The 18339-nt window shown below is 37.3% G+C and overlaps 3 protein-coding genes across 4 annotated transcripts; 2 read left to right on the top strand and 1 right to left on the bottom strand.

The window, feature by feature from the left end:
• The first annotated feature begins 288 nt into the window (after nucleotides 1-288).
• On the top strand, nucleotides 289-2237 carry Arp6 (Actin-related protein 6). The gene is made up of 2 exons (XM_076132399.1): nucleotides 289-1175; nucleotides 1573-2237. Exons 1-2 carry the CDS (start codon nucleotides 491-493, stop codon nucleotides 2070-2072), a joined length of 1185 nt encoding a protein of 394 aa, XP_075988514.1. The 5' UTR covers nucleotides 289-490; the 3' UTR covers nucleotides 2073-2237.
• A 1518-nt stretch (nucleotides 2238-3755) lies between these two features.
• Nucleotides 3756-12548, top strand: CCT5 (chaperonin containing TCP1 subunit 5). 2 transcript variants are annotated; one of them, XM_076132420.1, is made up of 11 exons: nucleotides 3756-3974; nucleotides 5071-5305; nucleotides 5864-6096; nucleotides 6413-6571; nucleotides 7031-7177; nucleotides 7822-8029; nucleotides 9537-9691; nucleotides 10122-10276; nucleotides 10637-10728; nucleotides 11128-11266; nucleotides 12273-12548. In XM_076132420.1, the coding sequence occupies exons 1-10, from the start codon at nucleotides 3867-3869 to the stop codon at nucleotides 11262-11264; spliced, it is 1629 nt and encodes a 542-aa protein (XP_075988535.1). In that variant the 5' UTR covers nucleotides 3756-3866; the 3' UTR covers nucleotides 11265-11266; nucleotides 12273-12548. The 2 variants fall into 2 exon arrangements, with proteins under 2 accessions (XP_075988535.1, XP_075988534.1); XM_076132419.1 differs by having other exon boundaries at nucleotides 11128-12548.
• Nucleotides 12549-12948: 400 nt separating this feature from the next.
• Nacalpha (nascent polypeptide associated complex protein alpha subunit) lies at nucleotides 12949-17243 on the bottom strand. The gene is made up of 6 exons (XM_076132421.1): nucleotides 17104-17243; nucleotides 15470-15631; nucleotides 15004-15125; nucleotides 14262-14480; nucleotides 13568-13729; nucleotides 12949-13165 (listed from the first exon to the last, which is right to left on the bottom strand). The coding sequence occupies exons 2-6, from the start codon at nucleotides 15585-15587 to the stop codon at nucleotides 13151-13153; spliced, it is 636 nt and encodes a 211-aa protein (XP_075988536.1). The 5' UTR covers nucleotides 15588-15631; nucleotides 17104-17243; the 3' UTR covers nucleotides 12949-13150.
• Nucleotides 17244-18339: the final 1096 nt, after the last annotated feature.

Below are 18339 nucleotides of genomic sequence, written 5' to 3'. Positions count from 1 at the left end.
ATATTTTATGCATTTTGTTTAAAGTATTTCTATAGCTTGTTTTAAATCCTTTTCCCCTTTTTATATTAAAACCACTTTCGAGAAATTCCATGTCCCTAGAAAAGATTAAAGTAATAATATAAAAGAAATTTTTTCCACGCAAAACTAAACGACCTTTCACATATTTAACTTTACGAGAACAAAATCATTGCTTACCGTTTTAGTCGGTGTGGACATTATTAAAAATTAAAGCTTAAAAGACTAGATTTCAACTTCACAACAAACATAATTAAAAAAGTCAAAGTGACATTTGTTTTGTTGCTTTGGTAATTTGGTTGTTTTAATGTTTATTCATGTGAAAACCACAATTTATTTAGTATCTTCGACAAAAGTGCGTGTGTTTTGAATGAAATTATTCGCATTTATGGATAATGAACACTCTTCAATGTGAATCATCCTTATACAATCCACATTTACACGTAACCGGTAACCTCAAATGTGAACAACAAAAATGACTGAAACATCATGTTATATCCTCGACAACGGGGGCTACACGGCGAAAGTCGGCTTCTCCAGCATGGAACCGAAGGTAGTTCCCAACTGCATCATGAAAGCGAAGTCAGAAAGGCGTCGGCCATTCATAGGCTCGCAAATCGACGAATGCCGCGACGCTTCCGGACTTTTCTACATCCTACCATTCCAAAAAGGTTTTCTTATCAACTGGGACACACAGAAAACGGTCTGGGACTACATGTTTAGTAAAGAATGCTGTCCAGTTAACTTTAATGAGACGCCATTGATCATAACTGAGCCTTTATTCAATTTCGCGTCCATACAAGAGGCGATTACCGAAATTTTCTTCGAAGAATACGAATGTCAGTCGTTATTAAGGATAAATGCTACAGATCTAGCTGATTATAACTATCGCAAAGCCCATAACAATCAATGTACGGTTGTAGTAGACACTGGTTATAGTTTTACGAACATAGTTCCATATATCAAAGGAAAGAAGTACCGGGAGGGCATAAGAAGGATAGATGTTGGTGGGAAAGTACTGACTAATCATTTGAAAGAGGTTTTATCTTATAGGCAACTGAATGTGATGGATGAGACTTATGTTATCAATCAGGTTAAGGAAGACTCCTGTTTTGTGTCGCAGGACTTTATGGCTGATATAGAGATAGCTAAGAAAAAAGGTGAGATAATGTTATATTTTTCTTTGTTAGTCCTTTATGTGTCCTGCTGTGCAAAGGCCTCCCCTCTTTCCTTCCAAAAATGTCTGTCCTGTGGCATACTCTTCCACTATGGACCAACAAATGCTGTTAGATCATCATGCCACCTGCATCGGGGTCATGGCATTTGTTTTATACATACATAATATCACTCTGTTTTCTCCATAGGGTTAGGCAGAGACCAGAGAATGCCACTTAGTATGATCCACACAAACTCTCTTAGCTTCATTCACATCCATCCATTTATTATTTATTGTTTTTAAAGCTTGGTTCTAAGAGCTGACCTAACCATTACCGTACCATTTACCTTCCTATAGTGTTACCTAGCTCTTAAACTCATTTAACAAATGTATAATTTCAGTTCCAGAAAACACAATAGTGAAAGACTATGTCCTGCCTGACTACACATCGATTCGGCGCGGCTACCTACGAGACATCGTCAAACCAGATGAGGACCTAGAACAACAAACTCTCAGGCTAAATAATGAAAGATTTTCCATCCCAGAGCTTTTATTCCGGCCATCAGATGTCGGCATTCCTCAAATGGGCATCCCGGAAGCCATTATGCATTCAGTAAACGCATGTCCCGAAGAACACATGGAAAGTCTATTAGAAAATATAATTTTGTACGGGGGCAACACTCTTTTCCCGGGTTTTAGAGATCGGGTGTTCAACGAAGTGAGGTCATTGGCATTAGATCATTTTGACGTAAATGTGACAATGGCGGACAATCCAATCACATACGCGTGGGAAGGCGGGAAAAAAATATTTCGCGATCCAGATTTTTATTCTTTCTGTTTAACGAGAGAAGAGTATGAAGAAGAAGGAAAGTCTTTGGCGTTTGAAAGATTTGATATTTAACGGCGGAAGCGAGCGAGATTGTCCTCGGAGTAGGACCTCTCGCTCGATAAAAGTTTGTTTATGGTGTGGACAATATTGAATGAAAGTGTGAGATGGTTAATTTTAATAAGTAAAGTTAAGCTAATTCATTATCATTGAAATAAATAGTTTAATTTTCTATTAAAATTGTTTTAATCAGCAAAGACGTATACCCATTTAAATGTTGCGGGTAGTAAAAAAAGAGGCTAGTTTCAGTAAAAGCGACGTTTTAAGTGTCATCCGACGACAAATTATTGTAAAAAAACTAATCATTTATTCATTCAGGTGAAAAGCTGACACTTATGATAGTCAATGATACAGAGAGCGAATTTCCGACAGTTCGGAAGGTAGCTGTAGGGCCAATGAAACAAAACTGTAAATAAAAAATAAACGATGATGAATTAATCCAACATTTCAGTTTAAGTAGGTAGACAGGTAACTCTACTTGCTTTGAAGTCATTTTTTCAAGCTATCATGAAGGCCGCCTTAGGCTGGTCCTAATAGACATCCCTGTGGAACTCCAATTTCAAGCAATAATGTGTAATCTTAGTATTTCCTAGATATTTTTTTATTACAAGCTGTGCTCTAGGCACCAGGAGCTTTCTAGTACTTCGGCTATCAGACGTTAATTTCAATATTAGTATCTTATTTACAGCCTGAAGGGCCTTTGAGTAAATTGTAATATTTTAATTATCAAATAGGTTTACCGTAAATACTGGCTATTAGTATATGTTATCTATATTGTCAAGCAGAAAAATATTTGACTCATTCGATACAACAAATTTGAAAGAAGTGGATCAATATAAAGTAAATCAAGGTAAAAAATGCGTTTAGGTATATTATTAAGAAATATCCAAAGAGGCATTAAAACCACGCCTCCATTAGAAACTTCTACGTTTAATCGAAAACTCCAGCGTTTTAAAAAGCTGCAAGCCGATTTCCAAGTCGAGGATGGCCGCCCTATTTATCTGAAAAATGGGTTTTCTGACCGAATTCTGTATGTATCGACGTTGGTCAGCTGCGTGGCTGGAATTTTCTTTACATTGATTATGATTTATGATCACGCCAAGCCAGCATCGTGGAGTAAAGCGTGCTGAATGGTATCTTTAATAAAGCTATTTATTTTTGGTTAGCACGTTGTTTTATTTTACTATGAAGAAGAAGAATAATAATTGTAAGTGCAAGAGTACTGATAGTGGTCGAGCCTCTAGTACACTCCTCCCACGTAAGAAGTAAAAAGCTCTAACCCAAATGATTTGCACCAATGATTTTTCGAAGTACCGAGATCTGCGCGTTTAGGGTATATGCTTGAAACATCATGATTGAATTATACCTGTAAATTCTCTTAAACAGTTACTGAATAGATGCAAAAAAATCTCAACTCTCTAATTTTATCGTGGCGTTGCTATCGTACTTACAAGAATTTATGAGCCACCGAGATGTTTTCAAATAAAGCCTGTGAGGCCATGTCGGCGGGTTAGCGTGCTTGGTGTGTAGACTGCTGCAACTAAATAATGCTTCAAAGCAGCATCGGTACCCACTTTATCATTATAAAAAGTTTCGTGTAAAGTATTTTTACGCAAAGTTTGTGTTAGGTACTGTTTCTGCGTAAAACTGAACTTTATGTGTTATTGTCTGTGGTGTTCAATTATGATTGTCAAATTCGATTTGTAGAACTGTCAATCTGTCATTTGGTTTTTGTTTCCATTTTCATGAAAAGTTAGGAAACTAAATCTGTTTTCATCTTGAGTTTGTGCAGTGATATTATCGTGAAAAATGGCTCTGTTCCCCGGAGCGGTGGCCTTTGACGAGTATGGACGTCCATTTATAATCCTGAGAGATCAGGACAGGCAGAAGAGACTTACCGGTAACGATGCTTTGAAGGTAATTTTTTCATCTATTTTTGCTAATTACACCAAGATTTTACCATCACCGGCTGATTAAGGGCTATTTGAACGATCCTAATTGATACAGTCCTGATAAGATAGCAAATAATTTATAACCTAGACATGTCAACATAGGAGTTCGAAATATCGAGTTTTTTACTATTAAAACTATTTTTCATGAATGAAATTACTGTTTAATCTGTTATTTACGACGCTTTTAAGGTTTCAGTGCCAATAAACCTTGCATTAAATGTGTAATTTCGAAATAACACGCATTCAAAATATCAGATGTTATGAATCACATGATTTGGGAGTAGACAACCTGTGTAAACTTTTTGATTTTACTTTTCGTAGACAAAACTGTTTTACATTATGGTTGTACAGCAGTTATTTTACAGTGATAAATTACTTGTTACATGAGAAATATTATCAAAATGTTAAATATATTTTTTTGTGTAAAAAAATTTAACATGTACTTACATACTAAGTTCGTAAATTAGATTTTACACAAAAGAATGATTACTTGAGCATCTTAAAACTCAATGTTTGATGCCAATTTTAACATTTGGAAACAGTGTTTATGTTTTAATTTTAGTTTTAACATTGTCTTTTAATGATAGTAAATCAGTAGTGTAACAATATAGTCTATGCTTATGTATTCATTCTAAATTATTTAGAAACACAATGGACAAAACATAAGCTTAAAAACTACCAAGAATTTACTGAGCTACAGTGAAAAAAAATATGAGCCTGTATGAAAACACATAAAACATGGTTGATTGAGATTCTATTACTCTGTTTCTTCCTACTAAAATGATTTTGAGAATAAAAAGGGTTTACTTTTAATCCATCTCTATGGTAAAGAAAAACTACAAACACTCACAATTTCAAAGGCCAAGTCCAGCTACTCAAATGAAAAAGAGATTAATATGACAAAAGCGAGGCAAACATAATCTTTTAATCAACTTCTATTTAATCATGAAACCACATCTATGCCTAAGTCAACTTTCACCCCCTTTTTTGCTACATTTCAAACTTTTCAGTGAAGAAGCCACAAAACTGATTTTTAGACTTATAAAATATAACTTCCACAGTCTCACATCCAAGCAGCCCGTCAAATCGCCGGCATCCTCCGCACATCCCTCGGTCCTCGTGGTCTGGACAAGCTCATGGTGTCTCCTGACGGTGAAGTGACAGTCACTAATGATGGAGCCACTATCCTCAAGCTCATGGATGTGGAGCACCAGATTGGAAAGCTGCTGGTACAGCTTGCTCAGAGCCAGGATGATGAGATCGGAGATGGTACTACTGGTGTTGTGGTTTTGGCTGGTAAGTTATTAATTATTTTTTGGGGTACAGTAGCAGACCTACTATTAACTTGCATGTCAAGAAGCCCAGGAAATCCAGTCAATAATAGTATTAGTTAATTATTCTGATGTAATTCATTACTCAAGCCCTGTTCTCTTCAATAATCCCCCCTACAAACACCGGTCCCAAAGCATAGCCAACAAGCATAGTCTAACAACTTAGTAGAGAGCCTTTGCATGTGGCATACACAATCTATCTTGACTATAATCAATAATGCCATACATGTAGTAGTACTGGATTTTTAGTTATGGATTAAAATGAAGCCACGGAAGTTGCTAATGATCATACAAAAGAGGACTTTTTCCACTACATGAGAGGAGATAAGAACAAAAGACGGATATTATCCATCCACCATGATTTTGCCATTGTATTAACCTATGACCATGCTCAAAGTAAATGGCTTTTCACTTAGTTGTGGTCTCTGCATCGTCGTGCCTCTCATATCTCTTAGCTGCATGTCGATAGAAGTTCTCAATAGCCGTTATTTACTTCTACTTATAACTATAAATCTTTCCACAGGTGCTCTCCTCGAACAAGCCTCAATCCTCCTCGACAAAGGCATTCACCCCATTCGCATCGCCGACGGCTTCGAAATGGCAGCAGCGACCGCTTTAGCTCACTTGGACAGCATCAGTGAGGCATTCCCAGTGAACAAGGATACTAGGGAACATCTGATCAAGGTGGCAATGACCACTCTTGGAAGTAAGGTGGTTGTTAAGTGCCACCGGTTGATGGCTGAGATTGCTGTGGATGTGAGTAGACATTTTGTAACTTACGTTTATACGTTGTTTGTAGAAGGGTACTGGTAGATCAATAACTAAAAAGCTAAGTTTTATAAGTAAAAGACAAAGGCACAAAGTTGCATATTTTGTTTTTCATATGGCATCAGCAAATAATTGAATGTTTTCGGATTTGTTTGCACCTTGTGTCTATTTGCCAAAGACACTGCAATTGTAGATTAATTATTAGTGCTTAAAAACTGTTTTTTCGTTGTTGGTAAGCCACATAAGGTTTTCTTAGTGCTTAAAATATCATGAGTGAAAATTCACAAAACATTTATTTCAACAGGCCGTCTTATCAGTAGCTGACTTGGAGAAGCGCGACGTGAACTTCGAGCTGATCAAGGTGGAGGGTAAAGTGGGAGGGCGCATGGAGGACTCCATGTTAGTGAAGGGAGTAGTCATTGATAAGACCATGAGCCATCCTCAGATGCCTAAGACTTTGAAGGTAAGATTACTTTCAAAAAGATTATAAAAATAGCAGTCTTGTTTTAGGTGGGATTCGAATCAGGGAACTGTCATAGAAATTATAACCCCTATAATTTCAATCTAAAGATTATAGATTGTTAATGATACAAACAGACGTAATACCACAAAATAAATACAAAGTAAAGAATCATGAATGCCATACATTAAGGGAAAAAGCTGCTTATAACATCTTGTACATTTTAACAAAAAAATAAACTGAACTTCTTTTGCAAAAAATATTTTTCTTAAAATTATATTACATGTTAATTCAGGTTATACGCTATCAGTAAACCAAATTTTATAAAAAAATCTCCACTAGTTTTTCCTGAAATAGTAAGAAACGTACACAGACACATCCTTCTTTACAAACTTTCGCATTTATAATGTTATCAGGATTTTCAAAGTCAACAGCAACTCAAGATAATTTCTTCTCCTATAGGACGTAAAGCTCGCCATCCTGACCTGCCCGTTCGAGCCGCCCAAGCCCAAGACCAAGCATAAGCTGCAGGTGGGCTCCGTGGACGAGTACAGGGAACTCAGACAGTACGAGCACGAGAAGTTCTTGGACATGGTGCGAAGAGTCAAGGTAAATAACTTGTGCTTCCTTACTTAACTTGTTAAAACTTTATGGACTCTATTTGAATACTAGCTGACCCGCGCAACTTTGCTTGCGTCCAATAAGTGAGAATGGGTGAAATTTTTCCCCTTTTTTTGTAACATTAATTACTGGTACTCTGCTCCTTTTGGTCGTAGCGTGATGATATATAGCCTATGTCTTTTCTCGGGTATCAAAATATCTTCATACCAAATTTCAAGCAAATTGGTTCAGTAGTTTAGGCGTGATTGAGTAGGAGACAGACAGACAGACAGAGTTACTTTCGCATTTATAATATTAGTATGGATTAGAAATGCAATAATTTTGGTGGCTATATTATAATGGGGATGATAATTTATTGTTATTTCTTTGTTTGCCTAATAGTCACCGATAAAATTAAAAAATATATTGTTATGTTGTTTTTTTCATTATAAAAATACAGATTATAATTCCGACGCAATTAGCCCCCTCTCTTCAACTTCAATGTTTGTTAACTTAAGATATTCGTATGCAACGCAACATAAATCTCTGATTCGCAAAGATTTTTGTTTTCACGCAACATGCGATCCATCGTCAATCCTGATGTGAAATTGACTCTATTTTTATAACCATTTAATATTCTCTTTAATCTCTAGGAAGCAGGAGCGACCCTCGCCATCTGTCAGTGGGGTTTCGACGACGAAGCCAACCATCTCCTCCTGGCCGAAGGTCTCCCGGCTGTGAGGTGGGTGGGCGGCCCCGAGATGGAGCTGATCGCCATCGCCACCGGCGGACGTATCGTGCCGCGCTTTGAAGAACTCACCCCTGATAAACTTGGCTCTTGTGGACTCGTCAGGGAGCTTAGTAAGTTGATACATTTTATTTCGAATACTTTATTTTTCTCCTTTTTGCCATCCTTCCTACCTGTCTCTCGTTTTCTGTTTGCGTAGTATCTTCGCGAGCACATTTTACTGTTTTTTAATTGAATGTAGGGTTTTATTGAAAACTTCAGTTTCAACTAATAAAAAATTATGTGCCAGAAGCAGTTTGCATTTGTATGTCAGACCATTTGTATGAACTCAAAATCCATACTAATATTATAAATGCGAAAGTAACTCTGTCTGTCTGTCTGTCTGTCTGTCTGTCTGCTACTCAATCACGCCTAAAGTACTGAACCAATTTGCATGAAATTTGGTATGGAGATATTTTGATACCCGGGAAAGGACATAGGCTACTTTTTACCCCGAGAAAATGACGCATTTCCCGGGAAAATTCAGGTGGCGAACGAAGTCGCGAATAATCAATATTTTAATGATATTAAATTAACAAAATTCCGTTGTCATGGCAACTGTTTTAATGGCGGATATGCCTTAGCGCATCTTCGTTATTTATTTATTTTATTTTTTTTTATCTCTTTATTTATAAAGGACTTAAATTTTGTTCTATAAGAACATGTCAGTCCTATTAGACCTTACCTTAAAAAATATCAACTTATTAATTAATTAATAATAATCACATATAAAGTTCATACAGGCCCATAGCCCGATCTGATCTTCGTTATATTATGAGATATAAATAATTTTGAGAATATTTTTCGTGAAAAAAAAGCATATTTTATATCATCACGCTACGACCAATAGGAGCAGAGTAACAGTAAAAAGTGTTACAAAAACGTGGAAAATTCTGACCCATTCTCTCTTATGTGACGCAAGCGAAGTTGCGCGGGTCAGCTAGTCTATTATAAAGCTGAAGAGTTTGTTTGTTTGTTTGTATGTTTGAACGCGCTAATCTCGGGAACTACTGGTCCGATTGTAAAAAATCTTTCTGTGTTAGATAGCCCATTTATCGAGGAAGGCTATAGGCTATATATCATCACGCTACGACCAATAGGAGCAGAGTACCAGTGAAAATATTAAAAAAACGGGGAAAATTATGATTCTATTATGTGACGCAAGCGAAGTTGCGTAGGTCAGCTAGTCTTCTATTATAAAGCTGAAGAGTTTGTTTGTTTGAACGCGCTAATCTCAGGAACTACGGGTCCGATTTGAATAATTCTGTTAGTGTTAGATAGCCCATTTATCGAGGAAGGTTATAGGCTATATATCATCACGCTACGACCAATAGGAGCAGAGTAGCAATAAAAAATGTTACAAAAGGGGAAAATTTTGACCCATTCTCTCTTATGTGCCGCAAGCGAAGTTGCGCGGGTCAGCTAGTCTATTATAAAGCCATTGCAGGTTTATCGTTTTATGATGAACAACTCTATAAAGTTGTATAGTCAACCATTTTAACTTATTTAAAACCCATTCAGTATCACATATGTGCTTTTTGAATTAAACATATGGTTTGTAACCAATTACTTTGCCCTCAGCGTTCGGCACATCCAAGGAGGAGATGCTGGTGATCGAGGAGTGCTCCAACAGCCGCGCCGTGACCCTGCTCATGCGCGGCGGCAACCGCATGATCGTGGACGAGGCCAAGCGCTCCGTGCATGACGCGCTCTGCATCGTGCGCAGTCTCGTCACTGTACGTATTACATGACCTAAAATATAGTTACAAAAACGACTGGCTAAAGACATAATATCATGTTCAGTCGAGTGCTCATAGTATTATCTGGGTCATTATTTCTATGGGCCTCAGTTGCCTGAAATAAACGAATAAATAAAAAAAAACCATTTCAATAGTGATTTAAAAGTGTTGCCTTCGTCACTACTCGCAACATTTAGACTAGTTTAGCATTTGATCATACATCATTGCATAAATAATCTTTAAATTGTGAACGTGTTCAAACTAGTATTTCGTGTTGGGGTCTTGCAAAGGTTCTACTAAGGAATTTAGTATATAAAACGTCTTGAAGTAGTACAAAAACATTATTCTCTGAGTTCTATGGTTAATTTGTTATGTGCACATGGTTTATACCCTGACACGTGATACTAACTCGCTGCCCTTCCTGTAGGACGCTCGTGTAGTATACGGCGGCGGCGCGGCAGAGATCTCGTGCTCGCTGGCCGTGGCCCGCGGCGCCGACAAGCTGTCTTCCCTCGACCAGTACGCCTACAGGGCCTTCGCTGATGCGCTCGAGGCCATCCCACTCACCCTCGCTGAGAACAGGTATGTCTATCCCACTTATACACTACATAACCATAGGCCGTTGTGTGATTATATACAATCTATCATCAGCCTAGCCTTCTTCCAACTATTGAAATCAGTATTTAACCTAAAGCCACGGTTTTTGAACCTCCACAACTCAGTTACCTGGCTTTTAACACGATACCCTTCGGTAAGACTGGTTGTCAGACTTTCAAGCTTCTGACTACTGTTAACGACTGTCGAAGGTCTTTGAAATGACAGCCAGTTCCTACAATTTCACGTCCTTTCCGAAATACAGAGGAATTCGTTGTTACTTAGCCACGAGCTTCACCGAAAATACAATGTGTTACTTATGTACTTATAATTTGTGTTTTCTTTTAGTGGTCTGTCACCAATCGACACTCTGTCGGAGGTAAAGGCACGGCAGGTGGCTGAAAACAACGCGAATCTTGGCATTGACTGCATGGGTAATGGTGAGTACAACATGGTGTTATTACATAGGAACTAGAATATATTACTAGTACAATCGACCAGTCTAGACTTTCTTCTGGCTTTTATAAAGTCGGCTTTCAGTTTCACCGGATGCAGCTGAATACCAGTATTTTATATAAAACTACTGCCTATCGGACCTCCACACAATACAGTTGCTGGGATTATAACAACAAAATAAAATGTTTTCTAGTGACGAGTTAAAATCTTAGATTTGTTGTTAAGATGATCAAGTAGCTACTACCACCCACTGCATGATTGATACTGATTGTAGGTCATATTTCCATTTCAATAATTATTATTTATATTTTTCCTAGTTGAGTGTTCTTTCAGCACTGGGTTTTTAAGAGTAGTTTAACTTGATCTTAAATTTCTGTGTACAGGTTCAAACGACATGAAGACAATGAACGTGATAGAGTCTCTCCACTCGAAGAAGCAGCAGATCGCTCTCGCCACGCAGCTCGTCAAGATGATCCTCAAGATCGACGACGTGCGCTCGCCGGCCGACTCTATCGAATAAAAGTATTATTATAGTCTTTACTTTACACAAACACTCGGCTTTATACTGTCTTGTGAGGATTCAAGCTACGTATCTATGTATACGTGCGTGTCTGTCCACGGAACATCCTGGTGGGTACCGCGCGTGTCTTCGAATATAGGCAACGGCTACAGTAAAGCGGTGCGCTGGTCCCCAGAATTCAGAGGACCCCAGACCCTTTTGAACAAAAAAATATTTTTTATTGTGTGTTAAGGTGAGGGCCCTAGTTTATTAACTGCAATGGGGCCCCAGAATACTTAGCTACTCCACTGAAAATAGGTGCTGAATTTTCAAATGAAAATGTCGTTAAATTAATACAATTCGTATTTGTACATCAAAAGTGTAAAAATAAAGTGCATTTCAGAAAATGTTGCCTTATAAATTAGCTGAATTTCTTTATTAGCGCAATAAGGAACACAAATATACCAAAATTTTATTGTATTACAGGTAGTGCTTTTTGAAATGTACTATATTTTTAACTTTTGCCGATTTTAAAAACTTCACAATGATTGTTTTAGTCGAGTTTATTATATTATTATTGTTTTATATTCGCCTAATACACCGGCCAGTTTTTTGTTTTTATTATTGAGTGATATAAAATTATTATCATCACAAAAACTATGGGCCTTTGAGAACTAAATAGTGTCCCAAAAGCAGGTCTCACTACTGGGCGAAGATTACACCCCATTTTATCTAGTAATTAGTGGTTATCTGATGCTTATTCACAAGTCTTATTGGCCCTAAAACATGAGGCCGGCCTGACTGGTAACAGAAAATTTTATCACCATTAAACATTTTGTATCACTCAATAACATGATCAAATTTTTAAAACGTCTATTATGAAAATAACTCATATGTATATATTTCATAATAATCTTTTGTTCGCTAGTTAACGTCTCGCTAGACATCCTGTCGCAAAGATAGTAATGTTATTATTTAGTTGTTGCCAAACAACTTGAATATCGCTACAATATAATGAACGATTTCTAGGTCCGCTTGGAAAGGGAAAACGCGACGGCGGAGTTTCGCGCTTCGGTCGCTCGATTGTTAGAACAGTCAACCGAGAGTCCTCTGCACTGTGTCTACGTTCAGTTTGCTTTTTCAACACCTATTCGTGTTCAAGTTGTTTGGCGATACCTATATCACTGTACTAAGGTGGTTATTATAATATTGTATTTAAGTTGATGCATTTCAGTATAACGTGCGGTTTGTACCGAACATGTGATGGATGCCTTATTGCACTAATAAAATAATAAGCTAATTTAATTATTGGAGTTTTATTTGAATCGTTTTTATTTAACTTTTGTAGGAAAGGTAGTAAGAAGTTTGTTTTACAGAATAATTAATTATTCCTTGTAGAAGTTTGTAAGGATTGTGGCGTTTTCTAGCCTCTGTCTCTGTATGTAGAAGCTAAGATTGAATAAGTGAAATTTTTCCCCATGTTTGTCACATTTTTTACTGGTACTCTGCTCCCACTGGTCGTCGTGTGATGATATATATCCTTCCTCAATAATGGGCTATCTAACACTGAAAGAATTTTTCGAATCGGACCAGTAGCTCCTGAGATTAGCGCGTTCAAACAAACTAACAAACTTGATTGAATGAAACTCAATATTAGTATAGATTAGTAGAGTTACCTACAAAATCAGGAGAAATAAAAACTCAATTCTAGTATTACCATAATTTTATTGTATTGAAGTAAATAAGCCTATATACATTCCCGTATCCTTATCATTCATGTTGCAACCGCTCTTTCCTTCTGTTTGTGTGAGCGAGCGAGAGCCACGTATAGCCGTGCTCCTCCCGCCCGCTGATTATTGTAACGGAGACTTAAAGCTAGGAACAGTTAACTTTGACTATGCGCGCTTTTACATCGTCAGCTCCTGCAAATTGAGAAAAAAATATAGGTTATTACTGATATTTTTAAAAAATATGAATTTTTAAGGCTATACATATATTAACTTCACCACTTCTGGAAAACTATCAGGTCATTCTGACCCACTTACGATCTAGCAGTTAATTTATATCTTATACTTATTCATAAGTTGAGAACTGGCCATTATTGCAGTTTCAAAAAACGGAAGGGGAATCGAACCCAATTTATCACAGATTAAACCATTGCAGTATATGTTACTGCCATAAAAAAAACCTCTGCTTTATTCTAACTACAAAACTCAACAACTTGTTCTAAAAAATCCACATTTGTAAGGAAGACATAGTAAAAAAGCATCATCAAATAATATTCCTATAAATTACTAATATCTATCATCAAAATATGTACATACCATAATAGCGTTGACGATGTCAGACTGGTTGTTCCGCAGCGCGCGCACGGCCTTCGCTCGCGACACGTTGGCCTGCGACATCACGATCTCCACGTCCTTCTCGTCCACTCCCGTCTCGTCTACGCCTTCCTCGTCCTCCTCCTCAGCTATGGGTGCTACCGTCTATGGAGTAAAAGAAAAGAGAATTGTAATAATGGTAATTTAAAGCAGAGCCTGTAGATTTGTATTGTATACTTTTGAGCTAAGAACGAAAGTGATGTTAATTTTACAAATCTGCACGTTTTTGATTGAGAGAGTCAATCAATGTCTCAATTATTTTATAAATGTCAACTCATTGGAACAATGATTTGCCTTTAAAAATACTCCCTTGATTCATAGATGACTGACTTGACTAGGCAAATAATAGAATCTGATATCAAAGTGTTATGAGATCTTATCAAATACTCAGAGGATAACATTTTTAAGTCATACTGCAAAATTTCGCAAAAAATTCAAGGCAAACCAGCCATGACTCATACTTGAATGAATGACATCGCAATAATCAAGCTAAACAAAAAGGCCCAGTTCAAAATTATCAAGATGTTTAGTATTGATATTTTCAAGACCATTGATAAGTTTTCAACCTACAGAAAACCTCAACAAAATGGCTGATATACGGCCAAAAGAAATAATGGCATTATTATTATGTTCTTACCGTGCCAGCAGCAGTAGCATCATTGCCAGCGGCAGCACTCTCCGGAGCCTTGAACCTCTCAGCAGCAGCCATGGTGGCTTGCTGCGACAGATCCTCAATCTTGGCCTCTCCAAACACGATGTATGTGTCCGAGTGTGGGTTCTTGTATACATCCGGTGAGTTGATCACGAACAGGATGTTCTTTGATTTGCGGATGGTCACTCTGTTAACACCTTGCACCTGAAATATGATGATTGAGGTGAGATTGAGGGTATCTAAGCATATTTAATTATGCCTGTATTTTTAAACTTACTATAATAATAATTGATAGTGTTACTCATAAGGTCTACAGTTTTCAATCAGGGTATATTAAAAATATGACACAATATACAGTGTGCTGTGGCCACACAAATAATTGTTTAATAAAGGAATCAAAGTTACACCTGTGCATTGGTGGATTCATAATAATGTGCTACAATGCATGCTGGTCATTTGTTATTCTCCCAATATAAATATACTATAAATTTCCCACAGAATTTTATATAATACCTACTGACCAACACTATCAATTATTGTGGTCATTGTTTTACAGCAATGACCACAAGTGTCATTGACGGTCATTCTAGGTACTTACAATGACACAAAGAAAACCAGCAATAAATTGGAATATTAGAAACACTATCAGAAATATTGTTCGCTGACTGAAACCAGAACTAATGAAGCATACTTCTAGTGTATGGAAGCTGTAATAATGTATACTTACGGGTTTGAGTCCCAATTTGCTCATAATCTTGCGCGCCTTCTTCTCACCACGCGACTGTTTGGCCTTAGACACGATGTCGATGCCCGCAATGGGGTTGGCAATACCGCCTGTGCCTGGTGCGCCTAGCGAGAGAAAAGAAGTTAGACTTTGGAACAAGAACACAAAAATACTAAGTACTAACCTCTAAGTACTATAACACTTATTCAATTAAACACTGTATTAAAACTGAAATTAGTGTTGAGATTCTGTTCATCCTAAAAGCATGAATGCGTGAAAACAATTAGGCGTTGCAAATTTCTTTGTTCTTTTGTCATTTCAAAATGGCTAAACTGTTCTGTAGAAATCTGGCTCAGTTACAGAGAATAATATTTCAAAATAGACTACTATTTTCAACCAAAACAGAATTATTATAAGAGGAACTCCAGGCATTTATGTTTTGGTAGTTAACTCAAGTTAGTACCCTTACCAGCATCTTCCAATTCTGGGATAGTGTCATCGGAGTCACTGTCGGAGGAGGCGGTCTCTTCCTTGCGTTTCTCGGTCATGGAGGCGGTAGCCTTGTCCAGCTCGGTCAGTTCTGGCATCTTGAGTCCCAACTGTGGTTATCTTGGGTCTGAGAGGGAAATTCCTGTTGACAAAAGTATATGGATAAGTAAAGATAAAAGAGGAAACCATATAAAAAATTGGACAAATGTCATGCATAAAATTTATGTCGTGCATTTTAGCTATTTTTATGTATTGCCAATGACATGTTCTATATCTATAAAAATAGCTATAGAACACTATCTTTGCTTTCTGATTTTGCTACCATGCAGAACAGTAAAGATGTTAGTTTAATAAGACCATGAGCTCAGAACAAAAAAATGTTCTTTGTAAACACTCTTTTGTACAGTATCTTATTAACAGGTGATAGATAGAATATATGAAGTCAGCTTGTAGCTTAGAAGATGATACAGATTTCATGATCCTAATATACCCAGTTGTATGTTTGTTAGTTATATTGTGATAACAGCAGATTTTAAGTTTGTAAGGATCAAACAAAGTAGTGTTCTCTGTTCTTTGCCTACAACTTTGGGATACAGGCATGATTTGAAAGAATGAAGGATAAATTAGAAGGCTATCAACAGCTTTGTCTACACAGATAAAATAATATATTTATAATGAACTTTGAACTATTATCACAATGCTGATCTAGATTATTATTTTTATTTATTTATTTACTCTAGGGTACCTCTCCTATGTTTAACAAAGCCTCTTTCGACGTGATATTTCATATTTCTTTGTCTACTCATTAAAATCTCAATGGTAGTAGGAATAAGTAAGTTTACATCCAAAAATTGAACAATCAAGTTTTCTAAGACTATATTCAACAATTTGAGCTATAGTCATAGAGTATCATAATTTTCTTTACAATATTTGACACATAAATCTCATCTACACAATAGAATCTACGATAGGCAAAAGGTATCATATTACCAGCCAGTTTCAATATATTACTACACCAATATAAACTTCGAGCGCAATTGATTTTGATTGTTATATTGCACTTATCCTGTGACGCGACACAATCTAGGCACCCTAGAACGCTTAGCACTAAAGTACCTAGCCGGCTAGGTACCCAATGCGCAACTGCATCTCTAGATTTTATACCTACCTGTAGAGACAAATGCAGTCTCAATAAATCAATATACGAGACCTATTTAAACTACAAATTGTAAAATACACTAATGATAGCCCGTGAAAACCTGATTTTCATCGTATTTCCACACATTTATAGCGAAAAATAAGACTCGCGAACATGAGTGTAACCATGAACTGAATAACACGAAATAATCAGCACTGATATATATTTCTGAATGCGTATTCACCAAATATGCAGCACTGTATACTTATTCAGCTTTTATTTCACTTATTATCACCGAAAAATTAAATTATTTCAACACTTGTGCGAAAATAATATGGGCGCGAGTTTAGCTAATTCACCGATTGGAAATATTAAAATAACAACGTAAATATACCACAATCCCGCCGCTGAACACCTATATCTTTCAAATTTACACTTAAACACAAAGATTTTTATGGATTTCTTGGATTTATTACCTTTATATTAGGAATAATCGGTCTAAAAGGAATCAACGGGGACTCGCTTCACTTTGACAAGAGAGAATTTTTTTGTGACAGATTAAAAATAATTTTATCAGCCATGTGTAATGTGTATGCATGCTCAACCTACAACAATGTATCCGAACGCAGTCTTTAAAATTTACTTATTTTCATATGGCAACTTTTATGATAATGTCAAATTTTTAATAGTGATGTACATGTACAGATGCTCGATATGTAATAAATATGAAGATATAATAAATAATAATAAGTAATAATAATAATATATATATAAGTTATTTCTAAATTTAACTCTTTGGCCACGAACATCAAAATTGTGCAAAACAGTTCTCTTCGCCTCCTTGGGGCCCCCATCCTAGAAGAGGGTTTCGTGCCATTCATTGAAGAAAAAACACAAAATTTTAACGAAATTTCGGACCGCTTACTTAAAATTAACCTACATTCGGCATTCACTATTATCCGATATTGTCTTTTTGTCCCAAAATTTACTCATGCACTAAGATCATCCCCTTTCTGGAAAAATCTAGCACCTCTGCTCAAAATTGACAGTATCATCAAGAATATACTGAGCAAAATTCTAAATGTGGCTTTGGACGACCGAGTGTGGCTTCAGGCCTCCTTACCCATCCGTTTGGGTGGCCTCGGCGTCCGCAAAATTTCCGATGTCAGCTTACCTGCGTTCCTGTCCTCGGTTCACAACACGGAAGAGTTAACCAGGAAAATTTTAACCCCCACACTGGTTGACTCTGAAGTGTCGTGCAAGACCGACGCCATGAACTCATGGAGAATGATCGTTCCAAATGCCGAGTTGCCCCGAAACCTGTCCTCCCAGAGACAATGGGACGCGCCGCTCTGCAGTTTATTAAGACAAAATCTTTTAGAGACGTCATCCTCTCCTGCGGAGCGTGCTCGCCTGTTGGCTGTGGGAGAGTGGGAGTCGGGCCTTTGGGTTGAAGCACTTCCATCTTTTAACGTGGGCACGATGATGGATGATGCTACCTTTCGCATCGCCACTTGCCTCCGTTTGGGTGCTCCTTGCGTTTCTCCGCATCGCTGTCTCTGTGGAGAAGCTGTCGACCGCCTTGGGCACCATGGTCTTTCCTGCAGTAGGAGCTCTGGCCGTATACCCCGACACGCACACCTCAACGACATCATTCGCCGGTCTCTTGCCGCCGCTGGAATGCCAGCCATCTTAGAACCCAATGGGCTGGC

The sequence above is a fragment of the Anticarsia gemmatalis genome, chromosome 27 (genome assembly GCF_050436995.1).
Source record: "Anticarsia gemmatalis isolate Benzon Research Colony breed Stoneville strain chromosome 27, ilAntGemm2 primary, whole genome shotgun sequence".
NCBI lineage: Eukaryota > Metazoa > Arthropoda > Insecta > Lepidoptera > Erebidae > Anticarsia > Anticarsia gemmatalis.
This window is presented reverse-complemented; position numbering and strand designations above follow the sequence as displayed.

Bases quoted from the DNA above. Each gene is read 5' to 3' on its own strand.
- CCT5 (XM_076132420.1), top strand. From the start codon at position 3,867: ATGGCTCTGTTCCCCGGAGCGGTGGCCTTTGACGAGTATGGACGTCCA. The intron at 10,277-10,636 runs GTATGTCTATCC...GTTTTCTTTTAG, and splicing joins CTCACCCTCGCTGAGAACAG to TGGTCTGTCACCAATCGACA. The intron at 10,729-11,127 runs GTGAGTACAACA...TTCTGTGTACAG, and splicing joins CATTGACTGCATGGGTAATG to GTTCAAACGACATGAAGACA.
- Nacalpha (XM_076132421.1), bottom strand. From the start codon at position 15,587: ATGCCAGAACTGACCGAGCTGGACAAGGCTACCGCCTCCATGACCGAG. The intron at 15,126-15,469 runs GTAAGGGTACTA...TTCTCTCGCTAG, and splicing joins CCCAGAATTGGAAGATGCTG to GCGCACCAGGCACAGGCGGT. The intron at 13,730-14,261 runs GTAAGAACATAA...TTTACTCCATAG, and splicing joins ATGCTACTGCTGCTGGCACG to ACGGTAGCACCCATAGCTGA.
- Arp6 (XM_076132399.1), top strand. From the start codon at position 491: ATGACTGAAACATCATGTTATATCCTCGACAACGGGGGCTACACGGCG. The intron at 1,176-1,572 runs GTGAGATAATGT...GTATAATTTCAG, and splicing joins AGAGATAGCTAAGAAAAAAG to TTCCAGAAAACACAATAGTG.